At 40.9% G+C, this 19,894-nt stretch overlaps 1 protein-coding gene and 1 long non-coding RNA gene across 7 annotated transcripts in view; one reads left to right on the forward strand and one right to left on the reverse strand.

The window, feature by feature from the left end:
- Positions 1–488: 488 nt before the first annotated feature.
- Positions 489–3,803, forward strand: LOC135096372 (uncharacterized). Its single transcript, XR_010264719.1, has 3 exons — positions 489–958; positions 2,068–2,179; positions 2,643–3,803. It is a non-coding gene; the product is annotated as an uncharacterized LOC135096372 (long non-coding RNA).
- Positions 3,021–19,894, reverse strand: part of LOC135096371 (uncharacterized) — a 17,060-nt gene continuing 186 nt past the window's right edge. Inside the window, exons 2-18 of one of the 6 annotated variants that reach the window (XR_010264715.1) lie at positions 19,278–19,376; positions 18,122–18,218; positions 14,063–14,969; positions 13,546–13,712; positions 13,127–13,163; positions 11,363–12,811; positions 10,173–10,382; positions 9,761–9,841; positions 9,444–9,567; positions 8,781–8,913; positions 7,314–7,525; positions 6,700–6,780; positions 5,501–6,506; positions 5,109–5,241; positions 4,704–4,804; positions 4,371–4,480; positions 3,021–3,284 (exon numbers count right to left, since the gene is read on the reverse strand). Coding sequence is in view for 1 of the 6 variants with exons in the window: in XM_063997836.1 (XP_063853906.1) it covers positions 13,572–13,772; positions 14,063–14,107 (246 nt within the window). In the remaining 5 variants the exon portion in view is untranslated. Of the gene's footprint in view, positions 3,285–4,370; positions 4,481–4,703; positions 4,805–5,108; positions 5,242–5,500; positions 6,507–6,699; positions 6,781–7,313; positions 7,526–8,780; positions 8,914–9,443; positions 9,568–9,760; positions 9,842–10,172; positions 10,383–11,362; positions 12,812–13,126; positions 13,164–13,545; positions 13,773–14,062; positions 14,970–15,775; positions 16,039–18,121; positions 18,219–19,277; positions 19,377–19,894 lie in introns of those variants that run through there. The other 5 variants (XR_010264718.1, XR_010264717.1, XR_010264714.1 and 2 more) reach the window with 5 other exon arrangements.

The raw sequence follows: 19,894 nt of genomic DNA on the forward strand, positions 1-19,894 counted from the left end.
TCCAGCCTAACAAATGCCTAGCAAAACGTTCACCTCAAAAAAAAAAAAAAAAAAATCCAAAATATACAAATATCTGTTCTAAGTTATTCCTCAATTTAACTCCACACTGAGGCACCTTAACCTTAACCTTTCCACTCACCGCGGGGAAAGCGTAGCTGAAGGAAGGGAAACGAAAAAAACGTCACATTTTCAAGCCAAGGCGTACCTTAAAGCGACTCCCTACATGACTCCATAGTGCAAGAGACCAGTGGCTTAAATATTATAGGATTTTCTTTCTTATAATTATTTTACCGCTCATCTGTGGCCCTTTCTCGTATTTTTCCCATTATTGATTTCTCATGTTCTTATTTTGCAATGCCTTAGCTGTAAATGATGAAGCAATCCAATTATATACATGAATTTGTGTCACTTGAAGCGAACCTACATGACCCACCAAGAGACCGCGGGCTTATATATTCTAGGATTTTCTTTCTTATAATTATTTGAGCGCTCATCTCTGGTCTTTTTCGTATTTTTTCCAGCATTAATTTCTCATGTTCTTATTTTCCAATGCCTTAGCTGTTATTATATTAAAGTATTATTTATCTACATATGAGTATTACTGTAAATGTGTGCCATTCGAAAGAAGTATGTGCTCATATGTAAACAAGACCTGACAACAACAATTTAAACTCCATGGACCCAACTCCAAACACTCTGGAGGAACCAAACTGGTCAAATGATGAAACAGTGCGTTTGGTTAACATCATGGCATAAAAACAATGTATAATAAAGGGACGGTTTCACGCTTCCCTGACCCATGCAGATAAGAAACCTGCATGGGAAGACCTTATGAACTGTAAATGCATGCCTGCAATTTACATGTGAAAAGAACTGAAGAACAAGTTGTAAACTTGTCAAGTGCTGTCCCACTCACGGAAGAAGATTGCCAATATCAACAAAGAGCAGAATCAATCAGGTAAATTTATATTTGTTTATTTATTCTATTTGTTTATTTATTTAAGGTTAGGTTAGGTTAGGCTAAGATAGTTCAAAGTACCAAAAATAATAATTGGTAAGATTAACAAAGAAAGGTGGTGCGATATCCTAACCTACCCTAACCTAGTTTAACCTAACCTAACCTTCCCTGAGATAGATAAAATCAATAGTAGTAGTGAAAATGCCACCAGGGTCACTATGCTCCTGAATAAACGCTACTCTCTCACAACTCTCTTGTCCCCTAACAAACAAAAAGCATATAACACACACACACACACACACACACACACACACACACATCTCACTAAATGAAATAGAAAAGCTTCATAAACATAATTTGACCTTCAATGACCTTTCATTCTGGGTCTGCTGAGGTCAAAACAGCAATACATCTGACTTTGAATGACCTTGTGTCCTGGGTCTTGCTGAGGTCAACATATACCAACATAAATAAATACCTCTAAATAAATAAATTTCATGCAACTTGACCTTAAATGATCTGTATTCTGGGCCATACTAAGATCATTTTGCAAGATTTCAATGAATATACCTTTTTCCTGTGTCTGTTCTCTACCTAATCATGTGTGTGTGTGTGTGTGTGTGTGTGTGTGTGTGTGTGTGTGTGTGTGTGTTTTCACCTGCTTGAAATCATAAACTGAGATTGCAAGGCTATACATCTATTAAGTCCATTTAAAATACCAGCTATTCTTAGTATAAATTTATGTTACAATGGTTGTTGATGTGTTTCCTACCCCCTTGCTATTTCCTCTTGTTTGCCTTGTGTCCAGAAACAGCAGGTCTTCTCTGTTCTCTTGTTGTCTATGGGTTATTCAAATTATAAACATTACTGTCTATTTTCCTTCTTCTTCCTCTCAGTTCCTTCTTGTTTCTTTCAATTCTCCTTCCTTTTTTATCTTATGTTTGTCAATATCAGCCTTTCTTGTGTTCTTATGGCCTTTTGTTCATTATTTGGGCTACAGTATTATAATAAATTAATAATTCAATAATACTACCATATATTTAGGAAGGGAGCCCTGAACTGTTCCATGCATTCAGAAACACACAGCTTAAACCGAACCACACTTTCAGAACGACTGTACGAGCTCCGCAAGACAAGCCTGGCCCAGGTGATCTGCAACGACAGTGAACGCAAGCTACGGTACGTCCAGCCCAAAGTAATGCTGGAGGCCGACTCTTTCCTGTAAGTAATAATGCCTTGTCACTGTTGCCATTGCTATTTAGTGACCCAAGGAGTGAATGAATATGAATAAGAAAACTTTTGAAGATAGGCTAGTATGTCTAACCTCACCATTCTCCCCCTCATGGACTTAACCAATTTAACCACTCACTTTCTTATGTAGGGCCTCCTGTATGGAACTCTGTGCCTCTCCAAATTCAGGATGCACCCTCTATCACCACATTTAAAACAAAATTTTAAAATCTGATCTTAGCTACCTACTAATTTGAATTATTACCTCATTCTAAAGCAATAGTGTATCCAGACTCTTCTTCTTATCATATCTACCACACTACTTTAAACCTCTGCTTTAAAAAGGCTAACTACAACACACACATTAAACCTCACTATGTATATATCTCCTAAATGTAACTGTTAGTTATTAATAAATGTTCAAATGTTCTCTCTCTGTTTCCTTATTTTAAAGCAGATGAAAAAGGAGCCACTGAGGTGCTGGTCCTTAACCACAAATTAAAATAACAAGGAGAAGCATCGGCCAAGAAGAGATTACGCGTGGAAAGAGGAAGGATTGGGGCTCGGCTCACGGCAACAGCACCCGTGTGTGCGTTCTTGGGCCGTTCCGGATCTGTGGACTTCCGGCGAGCAAATCCCTTCTTTTAAAGCTGGGTGTTGACTGACCTCTGACAACCTGACTGGTGGTGAGTCCATTCCAGACTATTCCAGTCACCCACCACTCTTTTTGACAACCAATTCCTCCATACCTAACTGTCACAAGCCTCACTCCACTACCACACAGGGTCAAGCAGAGGTCACTACGAGGGTAAAGGTCAATTTTAAGGCCGTATAATTTCAAAGTATAATCACAGAGTACCACAATAAAAATACAAACACAATCTCTTCAAATCATAATGGGTGAACAAACTCACACACACACACACACACACACACACACACACACACACACACACACAAGCCAGACATGAACAACACCACCACTGGTCATTGCTTGTTTGAGAGCAGAGATAAAATACTGGACAACTTCTTGACTTGGTAATGCTGTGTCCACCATCTGAGGTCCATTCCTGCAGTCACTGACAGCTGCACTCAGCTAAGTGGAGGAAAGGAAAGTCTGAGTGTGATGCAGGTGGTGGTGGTGGTGGTGGTGGTGGTGTGGTGTGGTGTGGTATATTGGTGTTGATAGATGAAAAGAATTAAAGTCAAAGGAAATTATCAGAAAAAATAAGAGAAGAAGAGAATGTGGAAGATCTGAGAGACACAACAAGCACAACAGACCATTCAGGGCAAGACAGAACAAAAGGTGTTTTACTGACTATACAACAAGCATGACAGACACAGGACAATGGAGGACAGGCAAGTCTACCCCTTGAAGCACAGCAACGCAGAACAAGGAAAAAAAAGCACAACAGCTTCTCAGTCAGGACAAAACAGAAGAACAGCACACCATTTCTTCCTCTGTGCCAGAAAACATTGTAAAGCAGCCACGTTTCAGACCAGGCCAGGCACAGATGTACTGAACCAATAGCAAACCACAGACACACACAAGCCAACTAACACACAAACACACAAACATATATTATTTAGAGCCATGCACATAAACAAACACAAATATTAAGTTATGTTGCTTGAATTTTTTTTTTTTAGGCATGCAATAAAATTATTAAAGATGCTGTTTGCAAAATACTAAGCACAATGTAACTATACACAAAAATTTATGATGCATTGGTTAAGACCTGTAGTGTGTGTGTGTGTGTGTGTGTGTGTGTGTGTGTGTGTGTGTGTGTGTGTGTGTGTGTGTGTGTGTGTGTGTGTGTGTGTGTGTGTGTGTGTGTGCGTTTGTAATTACTTTGAATATAACTTTATGTCAAACTTCATTGAATTCACCAAATAAATAAATATTGATAAAATATCAAACTTCCTTTTAACTCCAATAAAAATCCCAATATTAACAAGAAAATCAGGTTAGACTTTCTGGTACATTCTGAAACAAGTCTGGCCACACCTCCACTACTTCCCAAAGTCTCTAGTTGAAGAGACACAGGTTTTCAAGAGAGTTTTTTTATGGTTCTTCTGACAGATACACAACATTTCTACAGTATCAACAGGAGAAACTCTCTGTGGCCTCGGAAGACAGTGACTGAGAGCACAGCAACCCTCAACATATATACGTACTCACCGGTCAACTATGAAGGCCACCAGGGTACACAACAGGGCCGTAATGTGCAACTAGGGAGGGGCATCTCCAATGGTGGTGGTGGTGGTGCTGGTGGTCACATATCCTGGTATCTGTATAGAAAGAAAGAGATTAGATTCACTGGCTTGAATTATGGAATAGTGAAAGACTATAAATAAATAAATATAATCCTTTGCTTTGTTGGGTAGCAAGCTGTTTTATAAAAGCAAGTTTCTCATTAGCTTTGACTTTTGTTGAACATGCATGCAAGGTAACAAGGCCTGTGGATTTCAAGGTAATGGAACACCTCACAACAACACTAGAACAATGCCTCACCTATCCACCTGCAGCCACATCACAGTGTCTCCTTCTTGACTTGGTAATGCTGTATCCACCATCTGAGGTCCATTCCTGCAGTCACCGACAGCTGCACTCAGCTAAGTGGAGGAAAGGAAAGTCTGAGTGTGACAGATAAATAAGCAGAGCCTGCAAAACTATCACTAATATTATGAAAAAACCCTTGAACACCCTAACAATTAAAAAATATATTAAAATACCAGAAATGAGGCAATTAGGCATTCAATAAACAAATTCTTCTATCTGTCTATGTCTAAACTTTGTAAAAATAAAAAAAAATGACTTTAAATGTGTGGGGCCAGCTGTAGTAGTAGTAGTAGTAGTAGTAGCCTTTCCACTAGGGGTTGAGAGAGCTATTAAGTGAAAGATAGGTGTCTGACTTACCTGATGTCACCTGGAGAGCTGTGAAGGACAGGAGCACAGGAGATCAGGTGTTCACAAGGCAGGTCAACACCACCAGTGTGAGGGGAAGTGTTTGGTGAGCCATACTGATGCTGCATTTGATTCCTGTGATGACCTGGGGGTGGGAAGCAGGTGGGAGGGGTGAGTGAGTGAGTGAAATCTGTCACTGTATACACACTGGGTATACAGTGAAGGTAGGACTCACTCATTGATGAATAACTGTGTGACTGAGTGACTGACTGACTGAATGACTGAGTGACATATCATATCCAAGATTGAAACTGTTATTGTCACACATAAAGGAAAGATTGAAGTTTAAACATGCAAAGTAATTGTATTTAACATTGGCTGAAATACAGTTGTGTTGATCATACTGTATGCTGTTGCTTCCAGGAGGATGTAGGACAGCTGCTTCAAAGGTGCTGGTGGAGCAGTTCAGCATGGACGAGGTGACTGGCAAAGGTAAACGTCAGCTGTTGCAGGAGCATCACTTTTCTGTGTGGCTGGTGTTGATGCTGAATGAGGTCAGGATGCAGGTGGGAGCTGTGTTGGGGACGTGGCCTGCTGGCTGGCACCCCTCATGCCTGTGGGTGTGTGCGACAGTGGGGTGAGGCCGTGCCCTAACAACCTGGCCTCCTTCCTGCCGAACAACACCCGGTGCTCCCAAGACCTGACGGGAGATGTGCTGGCAACAGAAATGTAAGTGAAGATCTGTGCTGGGAAAACTTCTTGCAGCTTCACTTCAGACCACTGGTATCTCAGAAGAAGCTGCACTCTGTGTTGTGTCTGATGAGGCTTTACCTGTGAATGGAACCTTACAGCAAAGTATTGGTGAGTCAGATGCAGCTATACCTGTCAGTGGAACATCTCAACACACCACTGATAAATCTGGTGAGGAAGTTATACCTGTCACTGGAACTTCAGAACTGCTCAAAATACTGAAGAACTGAAATCTGTCATTGGAATATCATAGTGGAATAATACATTAGTGGAGAAAAATAGTGGATTCAGCAGGAGCAATAATATAAATAGACCAGACCAGCAGGAATAATATAAATATAGACATTATACCAGACAAATAGACAGTAGAAAGCCAGACCAGCAGAAGGAATAATCTATCTCTGTTCCTCTTGCACACACAGACTAACACTTTCATCCTTTCTACTTTATAATCACACAATCTCAATCTCTCTCTCTCTCTCTCTCTCTCTCTCTCTCAATATCACCCTGTCATGCCTCTCCCCTCTCTGCCTTACCCGTGATCCTTCTGGTGACTGTGTGGGCAGGCAGCCTGCCTGGCGCTGCCCTTGGCAAACCAGCTGTTTTCCAGCACCACCACCATCTCACTGATGTGTACCAGCTGGTCGGGCACCATCACACCTGGAAGCAAGTCAGCGAGTCAGTAGGTAAGTGTTTCTGTACACAAAGCTGTCAGGTAGATAGACTTAATGAGTTGAGAGGTAATAAATAAATAAATAAATAAATAAATAAATAAACAAACAAAAGGATAAAACCATAAATTAGGGCAGCGTTCCGATGTGTGACAAGGGCACCGGCAGTATGTGGTAATTACCTGCGGGTCGATGGCAGCCTGCAGTCATCACCGCTAATCCTTCCTGCATTTCTGAGGCTTGGCCGACTCAAATTCCACCTTCTGAAATGATTGGGTTAGGTTACCTTAGGCTGTGTCTGTAGTAAGGGACCACACCTGTACATGAGGTCTGATCACTGCCAGATATAACTAATATTTCTTCTACACTTTCATGAACAGCAGTGAAAGAGAAAACATTAAGAGGAGGAGGAGGAGGAGGAGGAGGAGGAGGAGGAGGAGGAGGAGGAGGAGGAGGAGGAGGAATAAGACATACAAGGAAACAGGAATAATAGAAGGAAGACGAGGAGGAGGAGGAGGAGGAGGAATAAGACATACAAGGAAACAGGAATAATAGAAGGAAGACGAGGAGGAGGAAGAGGAGGAGGAGGAGGAGGAGGAGGAGGAGGAGGAGGAGGAGGAAGAGCTGCTCATAGGACTGTGTAGATACAAATGAAAGGAAGAATAAGGCTGTGGCTGTGGATGACTTCATTTAGTTTGGCAAGCTAGATTAAGACAAGCAGTGTGGAGGATACAAAACACACACACACTCACACACACACACACACACACACACACATGCACACACACACCCTAACCTGTATATACAAAGACAGTGGGCAGGCTTCACACACTGCCAGTAACAATCATCTCTGTCTCTCTCTCTCCTGGAAGTTAAATTTATCAAAAAACTCAAAGAAATCTTGGTAGAGACTTCAGTGAATCTGTGCTCCTGATGGTGGTGGTGGTGGTGGCAGTGGTGATGGTGGTGGTACTTGGAACACTGGCTCTCTTGTCCCCTCATCCACATCTGAGAGAGAGAGAGAGAGAGATGGTTAGGTTAGGTAGTACTTAGTTACATAGATTGAGACAGAGAGATAGATAAATGGTTAAACAGAAAGTTAAATAGACCGAGAGATAGATGGTTAGATTAGGTAAACAGATAGACATTGAGACAAGCAGAGATAGGCCTAGTTAGGTTAGGTCCAGCAGATACTTAGATAAATGGGTAAACTGAGAGATTAATAGATAAAATAACAGACAGATAAATAAGCAGAGCCTGCAAAACTATCACTAATATTATGAAAAAAACCCTTGAACACCCTAAGGCCGGGCGCACATTGAGACGCAGGCAACACAGGCGACACAGCACAGAGCAGGGCAGAAAACTGCATCTCACCGGTTTAAACCTAAGCACGCATATTGACACGCAGGACAGCACAGCACAGATGCAGACCTGTGCCGGCCAGCGCCACGCAGTCGTTCCAACGCAGTTTCCTGTGCCACGTGCGGCGCAGCTCGATAGCAACTTGCTCTTCAGTACTCACAATGTCGTCCACAGAGCAACTCATAGAGGCTGTTCGCCATCAAAGAGTGCTGTATGACACTAGTCATCCTCATTATATGAGAGGAACTTATAAGAACGAGTTATGGGCAAATTCTCCATGTGTTTTCCTCTTCTCCAAGTATTCACTCCTCCACACTGACCTCTTTGCTCTACAAATGTCATATAATAACGTTACTTTCTCCAACTCGTTTTCTGAGTCGGAATCGGAACTAAGGTTTCCAAAGTAATTTTTGGCAACAGCCATGATCAACACTACCGCACAGGACGACAGCCTGCTTCTCAATGTGCGCACCACGCCTGTGCTGCGCTGTGCTGCCCTGCCCTGCCCTGCCCTGCGTCTGCCCTGCTCTGTGCTGCCCTGCGTCTCAATGTGCGCCTTGCCTAACAATTAAAAAATCATTAAAATACCAGAAATGAGGCAATTAGGCATTCAACAAACAAATTCTTCTATCTGTCTATGTCTAAACTTTGTAAAAATCCATAAAAAATGACTTAAATATGTATGTGGGCAGCTGTGGTGTGTCCTTGGCCCCCTGTAGTGTACTCCTTTTGCCTTTTATTATTATTATTAGTAGTAGTAGTAGTAGTAGTAGTAGTAGTAGTAGTAGTAGTAGTAGTAGTAGTAGTAGTAGTAGTAGTAGTAGTAGTAGTAGTAGCAGCAGCCTTTCCACTAGGGATTGAGAGAGCTATTCAGGTGAAAGATAGGTGTCTGACTTACCTGATGTCACCTGGAGAGCTGTGAAGGACAGGAGCACAGGAGATCAGGTGTTCACAAGGCAGGTCAACACCACCAGTGTGAGGGGAAGTGTTTGGTGAGCCATACTGATGCTGCATTTGATTCCTGTGATGACCTGGGGGTGGGAAGCAGGTGGGAGGGGTGAGTGAGTGAGTGAAATCTGTCACTGTATACACACTGGGTATACAGTGAAGGTAGGACTCACTCATTGATGAATAACTGTGTGACTGAGTGACTGACTGACTGAATGACTGAGTGACATATCATATCCAAGATTGAAACTGTTATTGTCACACATAAAGGGAAGATTGAAGTTTAAACATGCAAAGTAACTGTATTTAACATTGGCTGACATAGTGGAATAATACATTAGTGGAGAAAAATAGTGGATTCAGCAGGAGGAATAATATAAATAGACCAGACCAGCAGGAATATAAAATAATATAGACAGTTGACCAGACAAATAGACAGTAGAAAGCCAGACCAGCAGGAGGAATAATCTATCTCTGTTCCTCTTGCACACACAGACTAACACCTTCATCCTTTCTACTTTATAATCACACAATCTCAATCTCTCTCTCTCTCTCTCTCTCTCTCTCTCTCTCTCAATATCACCCTGTCATGCCTCTCCCCTCTCTGCCTTACCTGTGATCCTTCTGGTGACTGTGTGGGCGGGCGGCCTGCCTGACGCTGCACTTGGCAAACCAGCTGTTTTCCAGCACCACCACCATCTCACTGATGTGTACCAGCTGGTCGGGCACCATCACACCTGGAAGCAAGTCAGCGAGTCAGTAGGTAAGTGTTTCTGTACACAAAGCTGTCAGGTAGATAGACTTAATGAGTTGAGAGGTAATAAATAAATAAATAAATAAATAAATAAATAAACAAACAAAAGGATAAAACCATAAATTAGGGCAGCGTTCCGATGTGTGACAAGGGCACCGGCAGTATGTGGTAATTACCTGCGGGTCGATGGCAGCCTGCAGTCATCACCGCTAATCCTTCCTGCATTTCTGAGGCTTGGCCGACTCAAATTCCACCTTCTGAAATGATTGGGTTAGGTTACCTTAGGCTGTGTCTGTAGTAAGGGACCACACCTGTACATGAGGTCTGATCACTGCCAGATATAACTAATATTTCTTCTACACTTTCATGAACAGCAGTGAAAGAGAAAACATTAAGAGGAGGAGGAGGAGGAGGAGGAGGAGGAGGAAGAGGAGCTGCTCATAGGACTGTGTAGATACAAATGAAAGGAAGAATAAGGCTGTGGCTGTGGATGACTTCATTTAGTTTGGCAAGCTAGATTAAGACAAGCAGTGTGGAGGATACAAAACGCTCACACACACACACACACACACACACACACACCCTAACCTGTATATACAAAGACAGTGGGCAGGCTTCACACACTGCCTTTAACAATCAGCATCTCTCTCTCTCCTGGAAGTTAAATTTATCAAAAAACTCAAAGAAATCTTGGTAGAGACTTCAGTGAATCTGTGCTCCTGATGGTGGTGGTGGTGGTGGCAGTGGTGATGGTGGTGGTACTTGGAACACTGGCTCTCTTGTCCCCTCATCCACATTCTGAGAGAGAGAGAGAGAGAGAGAGATGGTTAGGTTAGGTAGTACTTAGTTACATAGATTGAGACAGAGAGATAGATAAATGGTTAAACAGAAAGTTAAATAGACTGAGAGATAGATGGTTAGATTAGGTAAACAGATAGACATTGAGACAAGCAGAGATAGGCCTAGTTAGGTTAGGTCCAGCAGATACTTAGATAAATGGGTAAACTGAGAGATTAATAGATAAAATAACAGACAGATAAATAAGCAGAGCCTACAAAACTATCACTAATATTATGAAAAAACACCTTGAACACCCTAACAATTAAAAGATATATTAAAATACCAGAAATGAAGCAATTAGGCATTCAACAAACAAATTCTTTTATCTGTCTATGTCTAAACTTTGTAAAAATTAAAAAAAATGGCTTTAAATGTGTGTGGCCAGCTGTAGTAGTCATAGTAGTAGTAGTAGTAGTAGTAAGTAAGAAGGAATTAGTAAGTAAGGAGGAATTAGTTGTCAAAGAGAGTGGTGGGTGACTGGAATAGTCTGGAATGGACTCACCACCATTCAGGCCTCCATAAGTACTGTTCACCTTTGGGAGGAAAATTATTATTTTTTTTTTCTAATGCAATCCAATATTTACACCAATGTCTCTTTACTTCTTCCTGTGACTTAAACTCCTACAGTAGAAAGGTTTCAAAACAGTAAGTAATGTTAATAACAATTTATTTACCAAAAACTTGTACACTAAAGTCTTGGTTAAAACAAATAAACAAAAAATACTAATAAAATTGTGCTTTATGTTAATTCATGTTAACTTTATGTTAATTCAATAATACACCATCTACAATTTAAAGTACACTAATAACAAACACACACACACACACACACACACACAATAACGATTACAATGCAAGAACAATGATGAATTCCAATAAGCCTATCACATGTACTGGGTCAAGGCTGGCCAGACAACCTCGTCACCTCAAACACTTACATAATGAAACAGAACCCCCCACTCCCTCTCTCTCTCACCAGCCAGGCTTATCTGTCTGAGAGAAATGTGTCAGTATGCATGTCGGTATATAAAGGGTTCAAATATTAGCAAATTATATATCACCCACATCCTACCCCAACCCGCCCCCCCTATTGTGGTCATCCATACAGCTTCCTCACCCGCCCCTTCACCCCCTACTTCTACCAGCACTCCTAATCTTGCTTACCCACCCCCCCTTCTGCTCCCCCACCTCATAAATATTCCTATATTTTTATTTATATATTTATTTACTTTCAAATTTTCTTATTATTACTTTTACCTATTTTCTCATTTATTTATTTATTTATTTATTTTCTCATTTATTTATTTAACTAATTAGTTAACCTAAAAGAAAATTGCGCACACACACACACACACACACACACACACACACACACACAATCCAGCCAGTATCTTACCAAAATACTGGCCAGACACGTACATACATACATACATACATACATACACACACACGCACACACACACACACACACGCATGGACACACAATCCAGCCAGCATCTTACCAAATACTGGCCAGACACGTACATACATACATACATACATACACACACACGCACACACACACACACACACACACGCATGGACACACAATCCAGCCAGCATCTTACCAAATACTGGCCAGACACGTACATACATCCATACATAAACCCAGACCTCTTACCAAAAGATCTGGGTAAAAAAAAATATATATATATATATCTATAAACACTATATACCCCCGAACCAAAAAAAAAAAAAAAAAATATCATTCATAACGTGCCACCACCACCACCACCACTACCACCAGCACCACCACCACTACGGAAATAAGAAGATACTTGTATGCAACAGTGCAGCATGCCACACAAGCTCTGATTATATGGAATGAAGCACTCCATATAATCTGAGCTAACCATTCACACTCCCTATCATCCTAATCCTATCAGTAGCTCTCTGTCTCTCTCTATGCCTTACTTAACCCTTTCATAAATAACATCAACTTACCACTCTTCTATTAACCTACCACTCTTCTATTAACCTAAGTCAAATATTCTAAGATTCTGGCCCTATACCTATACCTACACACACACACACATAAAATACACTCACACACACACACACGCACACACAAACAACAAAAAAACACAGACAGACACACACACACACACACACACACATATATAAAAAAAAATACACACACACACACACACACACAAAAAAAACAGACAGACAGACAGACAGACAGACAGACACACACACCCTACATAGGTACCCTCAGATTCCCCCACCCACCCGCCAACCATCCACCTCCCATCAAGCAATATATATACAAAATCAATGCAATTAATAAACAATACTCCCCTTGTTTGGGTGAAAGTCTGCAACACTGCAACACGAACACTGCAACACTGGAACACAAAATTTGCAATTACTAAGTCACTTCTGAGAGGAAAAAAAATAAAATAAAAACAAAGGTTATTTTGACTGAATTGAGATGATAGTCACTCAGAAAAGGTTGAGGAAAGCATAACTTATGGAGGAATAACGTGGAAGGAAGATATGGAGGAAAGGGAGGACAACATTAAATTCACATGGAAATTTGTGTCATCTGAAGGTGTTGTCATTGTACATACAAGTAATAAATAAAATTATATATACATATATATAACAATTATATCCATCCATCAGTTTATAGTGACAAGACACAACAAGACAACACTTACGTTGAGTGAGCCCCGTCTGACTATCAGGGTGACCTAGCTGTTATGGGGGGAGAGAGAGAGAGAGAGAGAGAGAGAGAGAGAGAGAGAGAGAGAGAGAGAGAGAGAGAGAGAGAGAGAGAGAGAGAGAGAGAGAGAGAGAGAGAGAGAGAGAGAGAGAGAGGGGGAAAAACATCCATTAGTTCACATCAATAAATTATTTCACTCATTCTTACAAACTGTGAAGGAAAGAGTGAATGACTCTACAAGACTACTCTCCCTTAACACACAAATTAATGAATCAATGAATGAATGCGCAAAAATACCAAATTTACTACACTTATTCAAATTAATTTCTGACCTAAAATTAACTAAATCTTGGAGTAAGTGATAATTTTCTCTCAGGTCAGAATGTTGACTTAACCAAACATTTCAATACTCACTCAAAAGGCACACACACACACAGAAATTAAGAGGCTGGGAGAGGCTGGGATGGACTGGAGGGGGTTACTGGGATGGACTGAGAGAGGCTGGGATGGACTGAGAGAGGCTGGGATGGATTGGGAGAGACTGGGATGATCTGGGAGAGGCTGGGATGCACTGGGAGAGGCTGGGATGGATTGGGAGAGACTGGGATGATCTGGGAGAGGCTGGGATGGACTGGGAGAGGCTGGGATGGATTGGGAGAGACTGGGATAGACTGGGAGAGGCTGAGATACACATGGGAGAAGCAGAAATTGGCAGGCAGAGATGAGACAGGGGGAAGGTTAGACTAGAACAGAAAATAAAGCTATATTTATTTTTGCTTAGAATTAATCTTTCCACACATTTACCTATGAAACTGATAGCAAGCACACACACACACACACAGGTTAAAATAAAATAAACAAATAAATTCTGAAAAAAAACACATCAATATAACATGTCATTTAACAGGCAGGAAATGCAGAGGAGACTCACCACACTGGCAGTGGATGCTTGAGAAACACCTGAGTCTCGGGGCATCTCCCACGGACAGCTTGACGAGAAGGAAGGGACAGGTTGTTAATTTTGTTAGTAAGGAAAAGAGACCCCCACACTAAATAACCTAACCTAACCTATTATCAGAATAAGGCAAGATACAAGAGGTTTTGGTTGGGCTGACTCGCAGACATACGCACCTCTGAAAAAGACCAGAGAAAGACCTCATTAGTTTGGCACAACATTTTTATTTTATTTATCTATTTTTACTTTTCATTTATCAAGCAGTATATGTCAAGATTTTGGTTGTCACAGTACATCAGGTCTGGCCAGCCCATACATGTGCTATACAATCAATAATATACTTTACACAACAATACAACACACACACACACACACACACACACATACAGTATTCACAAGTATAACAGAATACACAGATCATTAATTGGCAGACAGGCAGGCAGGCAGGCAGACAGACAGACAGACAGGCAGGCAGGCAGGCAGACAGGGAGGCAGGCAAGCAGACAGACAGACAGACAGACAGACAGACAGACAGGCAGACAGACAGAGACAGGCACAGACAGACAGACAGGCAGGCAGACAGACAGACAGACAGACAGACAGACAGACAGACAGACAGGCAGGCAGGCAGGCAGGCAGGCAGGCAGACAGACAGACAGACAGACAGACAGGCAGACAGGCAGACAGGCAGACAGGCAGACAGGGGCAAACAGCTTGAGGCAAATCTTCATGACAGTGTTGCGTCTGGACTGGCAGTGGGGTTGAGTGGATGACCTCTCTTGGTGACCTTTATGACTCAACACGTGACTCTTGACCTCCAGTATGCCAGCACTTCTTCCACACCTGTCTGTCTGTCTATGTGGCATCATCCTACTTCTTAAATCTGAAAGAAATATTTAATGTAAGTCATCTAATGTTTTTTTTTTTTTTGTTTTTAGAGTTTTTTTTTCCTGACTACATATTCTGGTACAGACTGACTACATATTAGGTTAGGTTAGGTTAGGTTAAGTTAGGTACAGACTGGATTGCAAAGTTATAGCAGTGGTGATGCAACAGATTATTAGTAGCAGATTTTAGGATGAAAAGTGGAAGGAAGAGAAAGAAGGAAGAATGAAAAGATTAGATTAGATTATTAGTAGCAGATTTTAGGATGAAAAGTGAAAGGAAGAGAGAGAATGAAGAATGAAAAGATTAGATTAGATTATCAGTAGCAGATTTTAAGATGAAAAGTGGAAGGAAGAGAGAGAATGAAGAATGAAAGATTAGATTAGATTAATACTAGCAGATTTTAGGATGAAAAGTGGAAGGAAGAGAAGGAATGAAGAATGAAAGATTAGACAAGATTATTAGTAGCAGATTTTAGGATGAAAAGTGGAAGGAAGAGAGAGAATGAAGAATGAAAGATTAAATTAGATTAATAGTAGCAGATTTTAGGATGAAAAGTGGAAGGAAGAGAAAGAATGAAGAGTGAAAGATTAGATTAGATTAATAGTAGCAGATTTTAGGATGAAAAGTGAAAGGAAGAGAAGGAATGAAGAATGAAAGATTAGATTAGATTAATAGTAGCAGATTTTAGGATGAAAAGTGGAAGGAAGAGAAAGAATGAAGAATGAAAGATTAAATTAGATTATCAGTAGCAGATTTTAGGATGAAAAGTGAAAGGAAGAGAAACACACACACAATATTCACAAGTATAACAGACTACACAGATCATTAATTGGCCGGCAGGGAGGCAGGCAGGCAGACAGACAGACAGACAGACAGACAGACAGGCAGAGGCAAACAGCTTGAGGCAAATCTTCATGACAGTGTTGCGTCTGGACTGGCAGAGTGGGGTTGAGTGGATGACCTCTCTTGGTGACCTGTACGACTCATCACGTGACTCTTGACCTCCAGTATGCCAGCACTTCTTCCACACCTGTCTGTCTGTCTGTATGTCATACTTCTTAAATCTGAAAGAAATATTTAATGTAAGTCATCTAATGGTTTTTTTTTTTTGTTTTTATTGTTTTTTTTTTTTCTGACTACATGTCCTGGTACAGACTGACTACATATTAGGTTAGGTTAGGTTAAGTTAGGTACAGACTGGATTGCAAAGTTATAGCAGTGGTGATGCAACAGATTATTAGTAGCAGATTTTAGGATGAAAAGTGGAAGGAAGAGAAAGAATGAAGAATGAAAGATTAAATTAGATTATCAGTAGCAGAGTTTAGGATGAAAAGTGGAAGGAAGAGAAAGGAAAAAAGAATGAAAAGATTAAAGTCTGGGAGATGAAAAGTGAAAAGAAGAATGAATTTAGAAGCAAAGTTGAAGAAACATTCAGGGAAATACATACTAGTAACAAAAGCACCTTACCAGAAACAGCAGAGTTGTGGGAAGATATCAAAGACATTGGTAACAAAAGCACCTTACCAGAAACACCAGAGTTGCGGAAAGATATCAAAGACATTGGTAACAAAAGCACCTTACCAGAAACAGCAGAGTTGTGGGAAGATACAAAAGACATTGGTAACAAAAGCACCTTACCAGAAACAGCAGAGTTGTGGGAAGATACAAAAGACATTGGTAACAAAAGCACCTTACCAGAAACAGCAGAGTTGTGGGAAGATACAAAAGACATATTAGTAACAAAAGCAACAGATTTGTAGTAAGACGAGTTGGAAACCGAAAGAGAAAGATACATGGTGTACAGGAGAGATATTTGTTATAGAAAAGCAACCTGGAGAGAGAGAGGCAATGAATGCAAACACACAAAAGACAGATTTAATGATAAGCAACAGAGATTATGAGAAAAAATACATGTAACATCAGAGGATGGCATAATATTGAAGCACACATTTAAAATACCTAGGATCAGTAACTGTAGAAGGAGGAGGAACAGAAAAAGCAGAGTAAATGCTATATGGGAGAAATGAAGGGCAGTAGAGTAACCTTAGATAATACCATTGAAGCTGAGATATACAGAATTAACCTTAGATAAGAAAATACCATTGAAGCTGATAAGATATACAGAATTAACCTTAGATAAGAAAATACCATTAAAGCTGAGATATACAAAATTAACCTTATACAGAATTGAGTTCAGACCAATGGTTTTTAAGGAAGAGAGGGAGGCATTCAGGAGAGCACAGAGATGAGGATGGTGAGATGCATAGGTGGCACTTCACTGTTAGAAAGGAGACAGTGAAAATACAAGAATAATGTAAGGAATATTAATATCAAGGCAAGAAAACCACAACTAAGATATTTTGAACACAAGGAAAGAAGAGAATGCAGTAAGAAAGGCAATGATGATGAAGTTAAGCGGGAGAAGGAGCGCTGGGAGACATAATAAGATGAAGAGGCGTGATAAGGAAGTGATATGAAGAGAAGAGGATGTAGTGAGAAAGGCAATGATGATGTTTAGCGGAAGAAGAAGCGCTGGGAGACATAATAAGATGAAGAGGCGTGATAAGGAAGTGATATGAAGAGAAGAGGATGTAGTGAGAAAGGCAATGATGATGTTTAGCGGAAGAAGAAGCGCTGGGAGACATAATAAGATGAAGAGGCGTGATAAGGAAGTGATATGAACAAGCTGGGAGTACAAGATGATGATGCAATTATTTAAACCAGATGATGAACGTTAATTCCAGCGGCTGACTCTGCAATACACCGGGGTTAAGTCGTATGAAGAAATAGCATCTCTAGGCGTGTGTATGGAGTCTTGGGTACACACAGGTGATGAAAGGCTTGACGGAAAACTTATGGGTGACCTCTGAGGCCGTGAGTCTTGAGGGTGTCAAGTGTGTGACCCCTCGCTCTCCAGGAACGTCACTACACAGGCAAGATGTAATGTTTACTTACCCTTGCAAGATGTTACGTTAACCCTTGCGTAGATATAGGTGCCTGGCAGAAGGGATGACATGGGAGCCAGTATGTGTGGCACTATGTGTGGCACTGTGGCACCGAAGGACAGAGGAGAATATTCAGACAACGACTTGAACAGACCGATCACGTGTAGGTAAGATATTATACACGGATAGCCGTTTTTCTTACCTTCCTGTGTGTGTTCACGGTATCTCCATTGACACAGCCGTGCTCAGAACTCCCGACACAAGCGCCGACACTCGCTACACTTGTCTTCAACAGTTAACTGAAAATAAATCACTTCTTATAGGCAAGTTTCGATACACAGATTAGCGCAGCCCCCCCGTACCGAGGTCTTGCGGTTACTGACGCGGGAAGATAATGGCTGCCTGTTGCCGGCGTAAGCAGGCCAACATGTCGTACATTATTAATTCTTTATATAAAGTAAATAAATGAATAAATATAGTTCCTTATATGAAAAATATCAACATTGCAACTGCAAACTGTTGTTATATTTCAAAACTGATTCCAATATTGACTTTGTATATTAACTAGAAGGAAAAACTCGTAACATTTACGCAAGATACGCACAAATAGAATGTCAATGTTATTATAACAAAATTTATAATTACTACATACAAACGACAATTTCTGGAGTCTGACTGATATCATTCTATACATACTAAAAACCTGCTCTAGTCTCAGGCAACACACATATAGCAGTATTTTTATTGCTAGGATATCAATACTAGAAGATATATTTCTGGCGATTATATGTATTTTAAAAACGTACCCTCCCCCCCGCTTTTCTCCTCCCCGTTACCTCCCACTCCTTTCATTCATCGCGGCCTTTAAACTGCCAGACCACCACAACCACAGGGACCCACCCCACCCCTACCTTGCCTTGCGATTAAATTAGCTGATATTTCCTCCGTGCCTCAAGGAACATTGACAAAACAAGGATAAATTATCGTGTTTTGATAGTTTCTAGATATGTGGCATGTTTGAATCACCAAATAATCGCGAAAACACATGAAATATCGCAAAAAACTTCGCTCAGGATGCTTGCAACTGCTTCATCCTGCGTAAATAAGCAAGATACACTGAAAATTTGTGATTGCCACCTGAATCACCACCACCACCACAATCACAGGCCTGCAGTAGGGTTACACTCACCACCGCCACACACGTCATCACAACTGGAGAACCGCGAACACCACCACCTCACCACCGCCACCGTAACACGCTTATACACCACTAACAGGCTATGACACGTGTACAAATTATCCCAGTCGTTAAATAAGACTCACCACCACCGCCAACACCTTCACATAACTACCCTTGCCTGTTAAAGCCACCCAGGACACCCAAGTCGTCACCGCCGCTGCCGTCGTCACCGCCGCTGCCGTCGCCACCGCCGCTGCCGCCACCACCACGCCATACCCTGGAGAGAACACGTAAATTTGCTTACACCACATGCTATAATCATATTCCATTATCAACACCAATACAAAGAATATATATCCTAATCTAACACCACACATCATCACTACACAAATTACTCAGATCACCGATTCACTATTCAATATTACACCCTCATTCAGTTACCTATACAAATCATTCATTATTACCCAGCCTTATTCATTGGTACTCATTCACTCGTATCTAAATCACTCATTATTCACTGCTGTTCGTATCTTTCCCCTTCATATCACTTATTCACTGTTGATTTCACCATTACAAGCTCATTATTCAATTACCTATACAAATCATTCATTATTACCCAGCCTTATTCATTGGTACTCATTCACTCGTATCTAAATCACTCATTATTCACTGCTGTTCGTATCTTTCCCTTTCATATGACTTATTCACTGTGATTTCACCATTACAAGCTCATTATTCAATTACCTATACAAATTATTCATTATTACCCATCCTTATTCATTCACTCGTATCTAA

The sequence above is a fragment of the Scylla paramamosain genome, unplaced genomic scaffold, assembly GCF_035594125.1.
Source record: "Scylla paramamosain isolate STU-SP2022 unplaced genomic scaffold, ASM3559412v1 Contig3, whole genome shotgun sequence".
Lineage (NCBI taxonomy): Eukaryota > Metazoa > Arthropoda > Malacostraca > Decapoda > Portunidae > Scylla > Scylla paramamosain.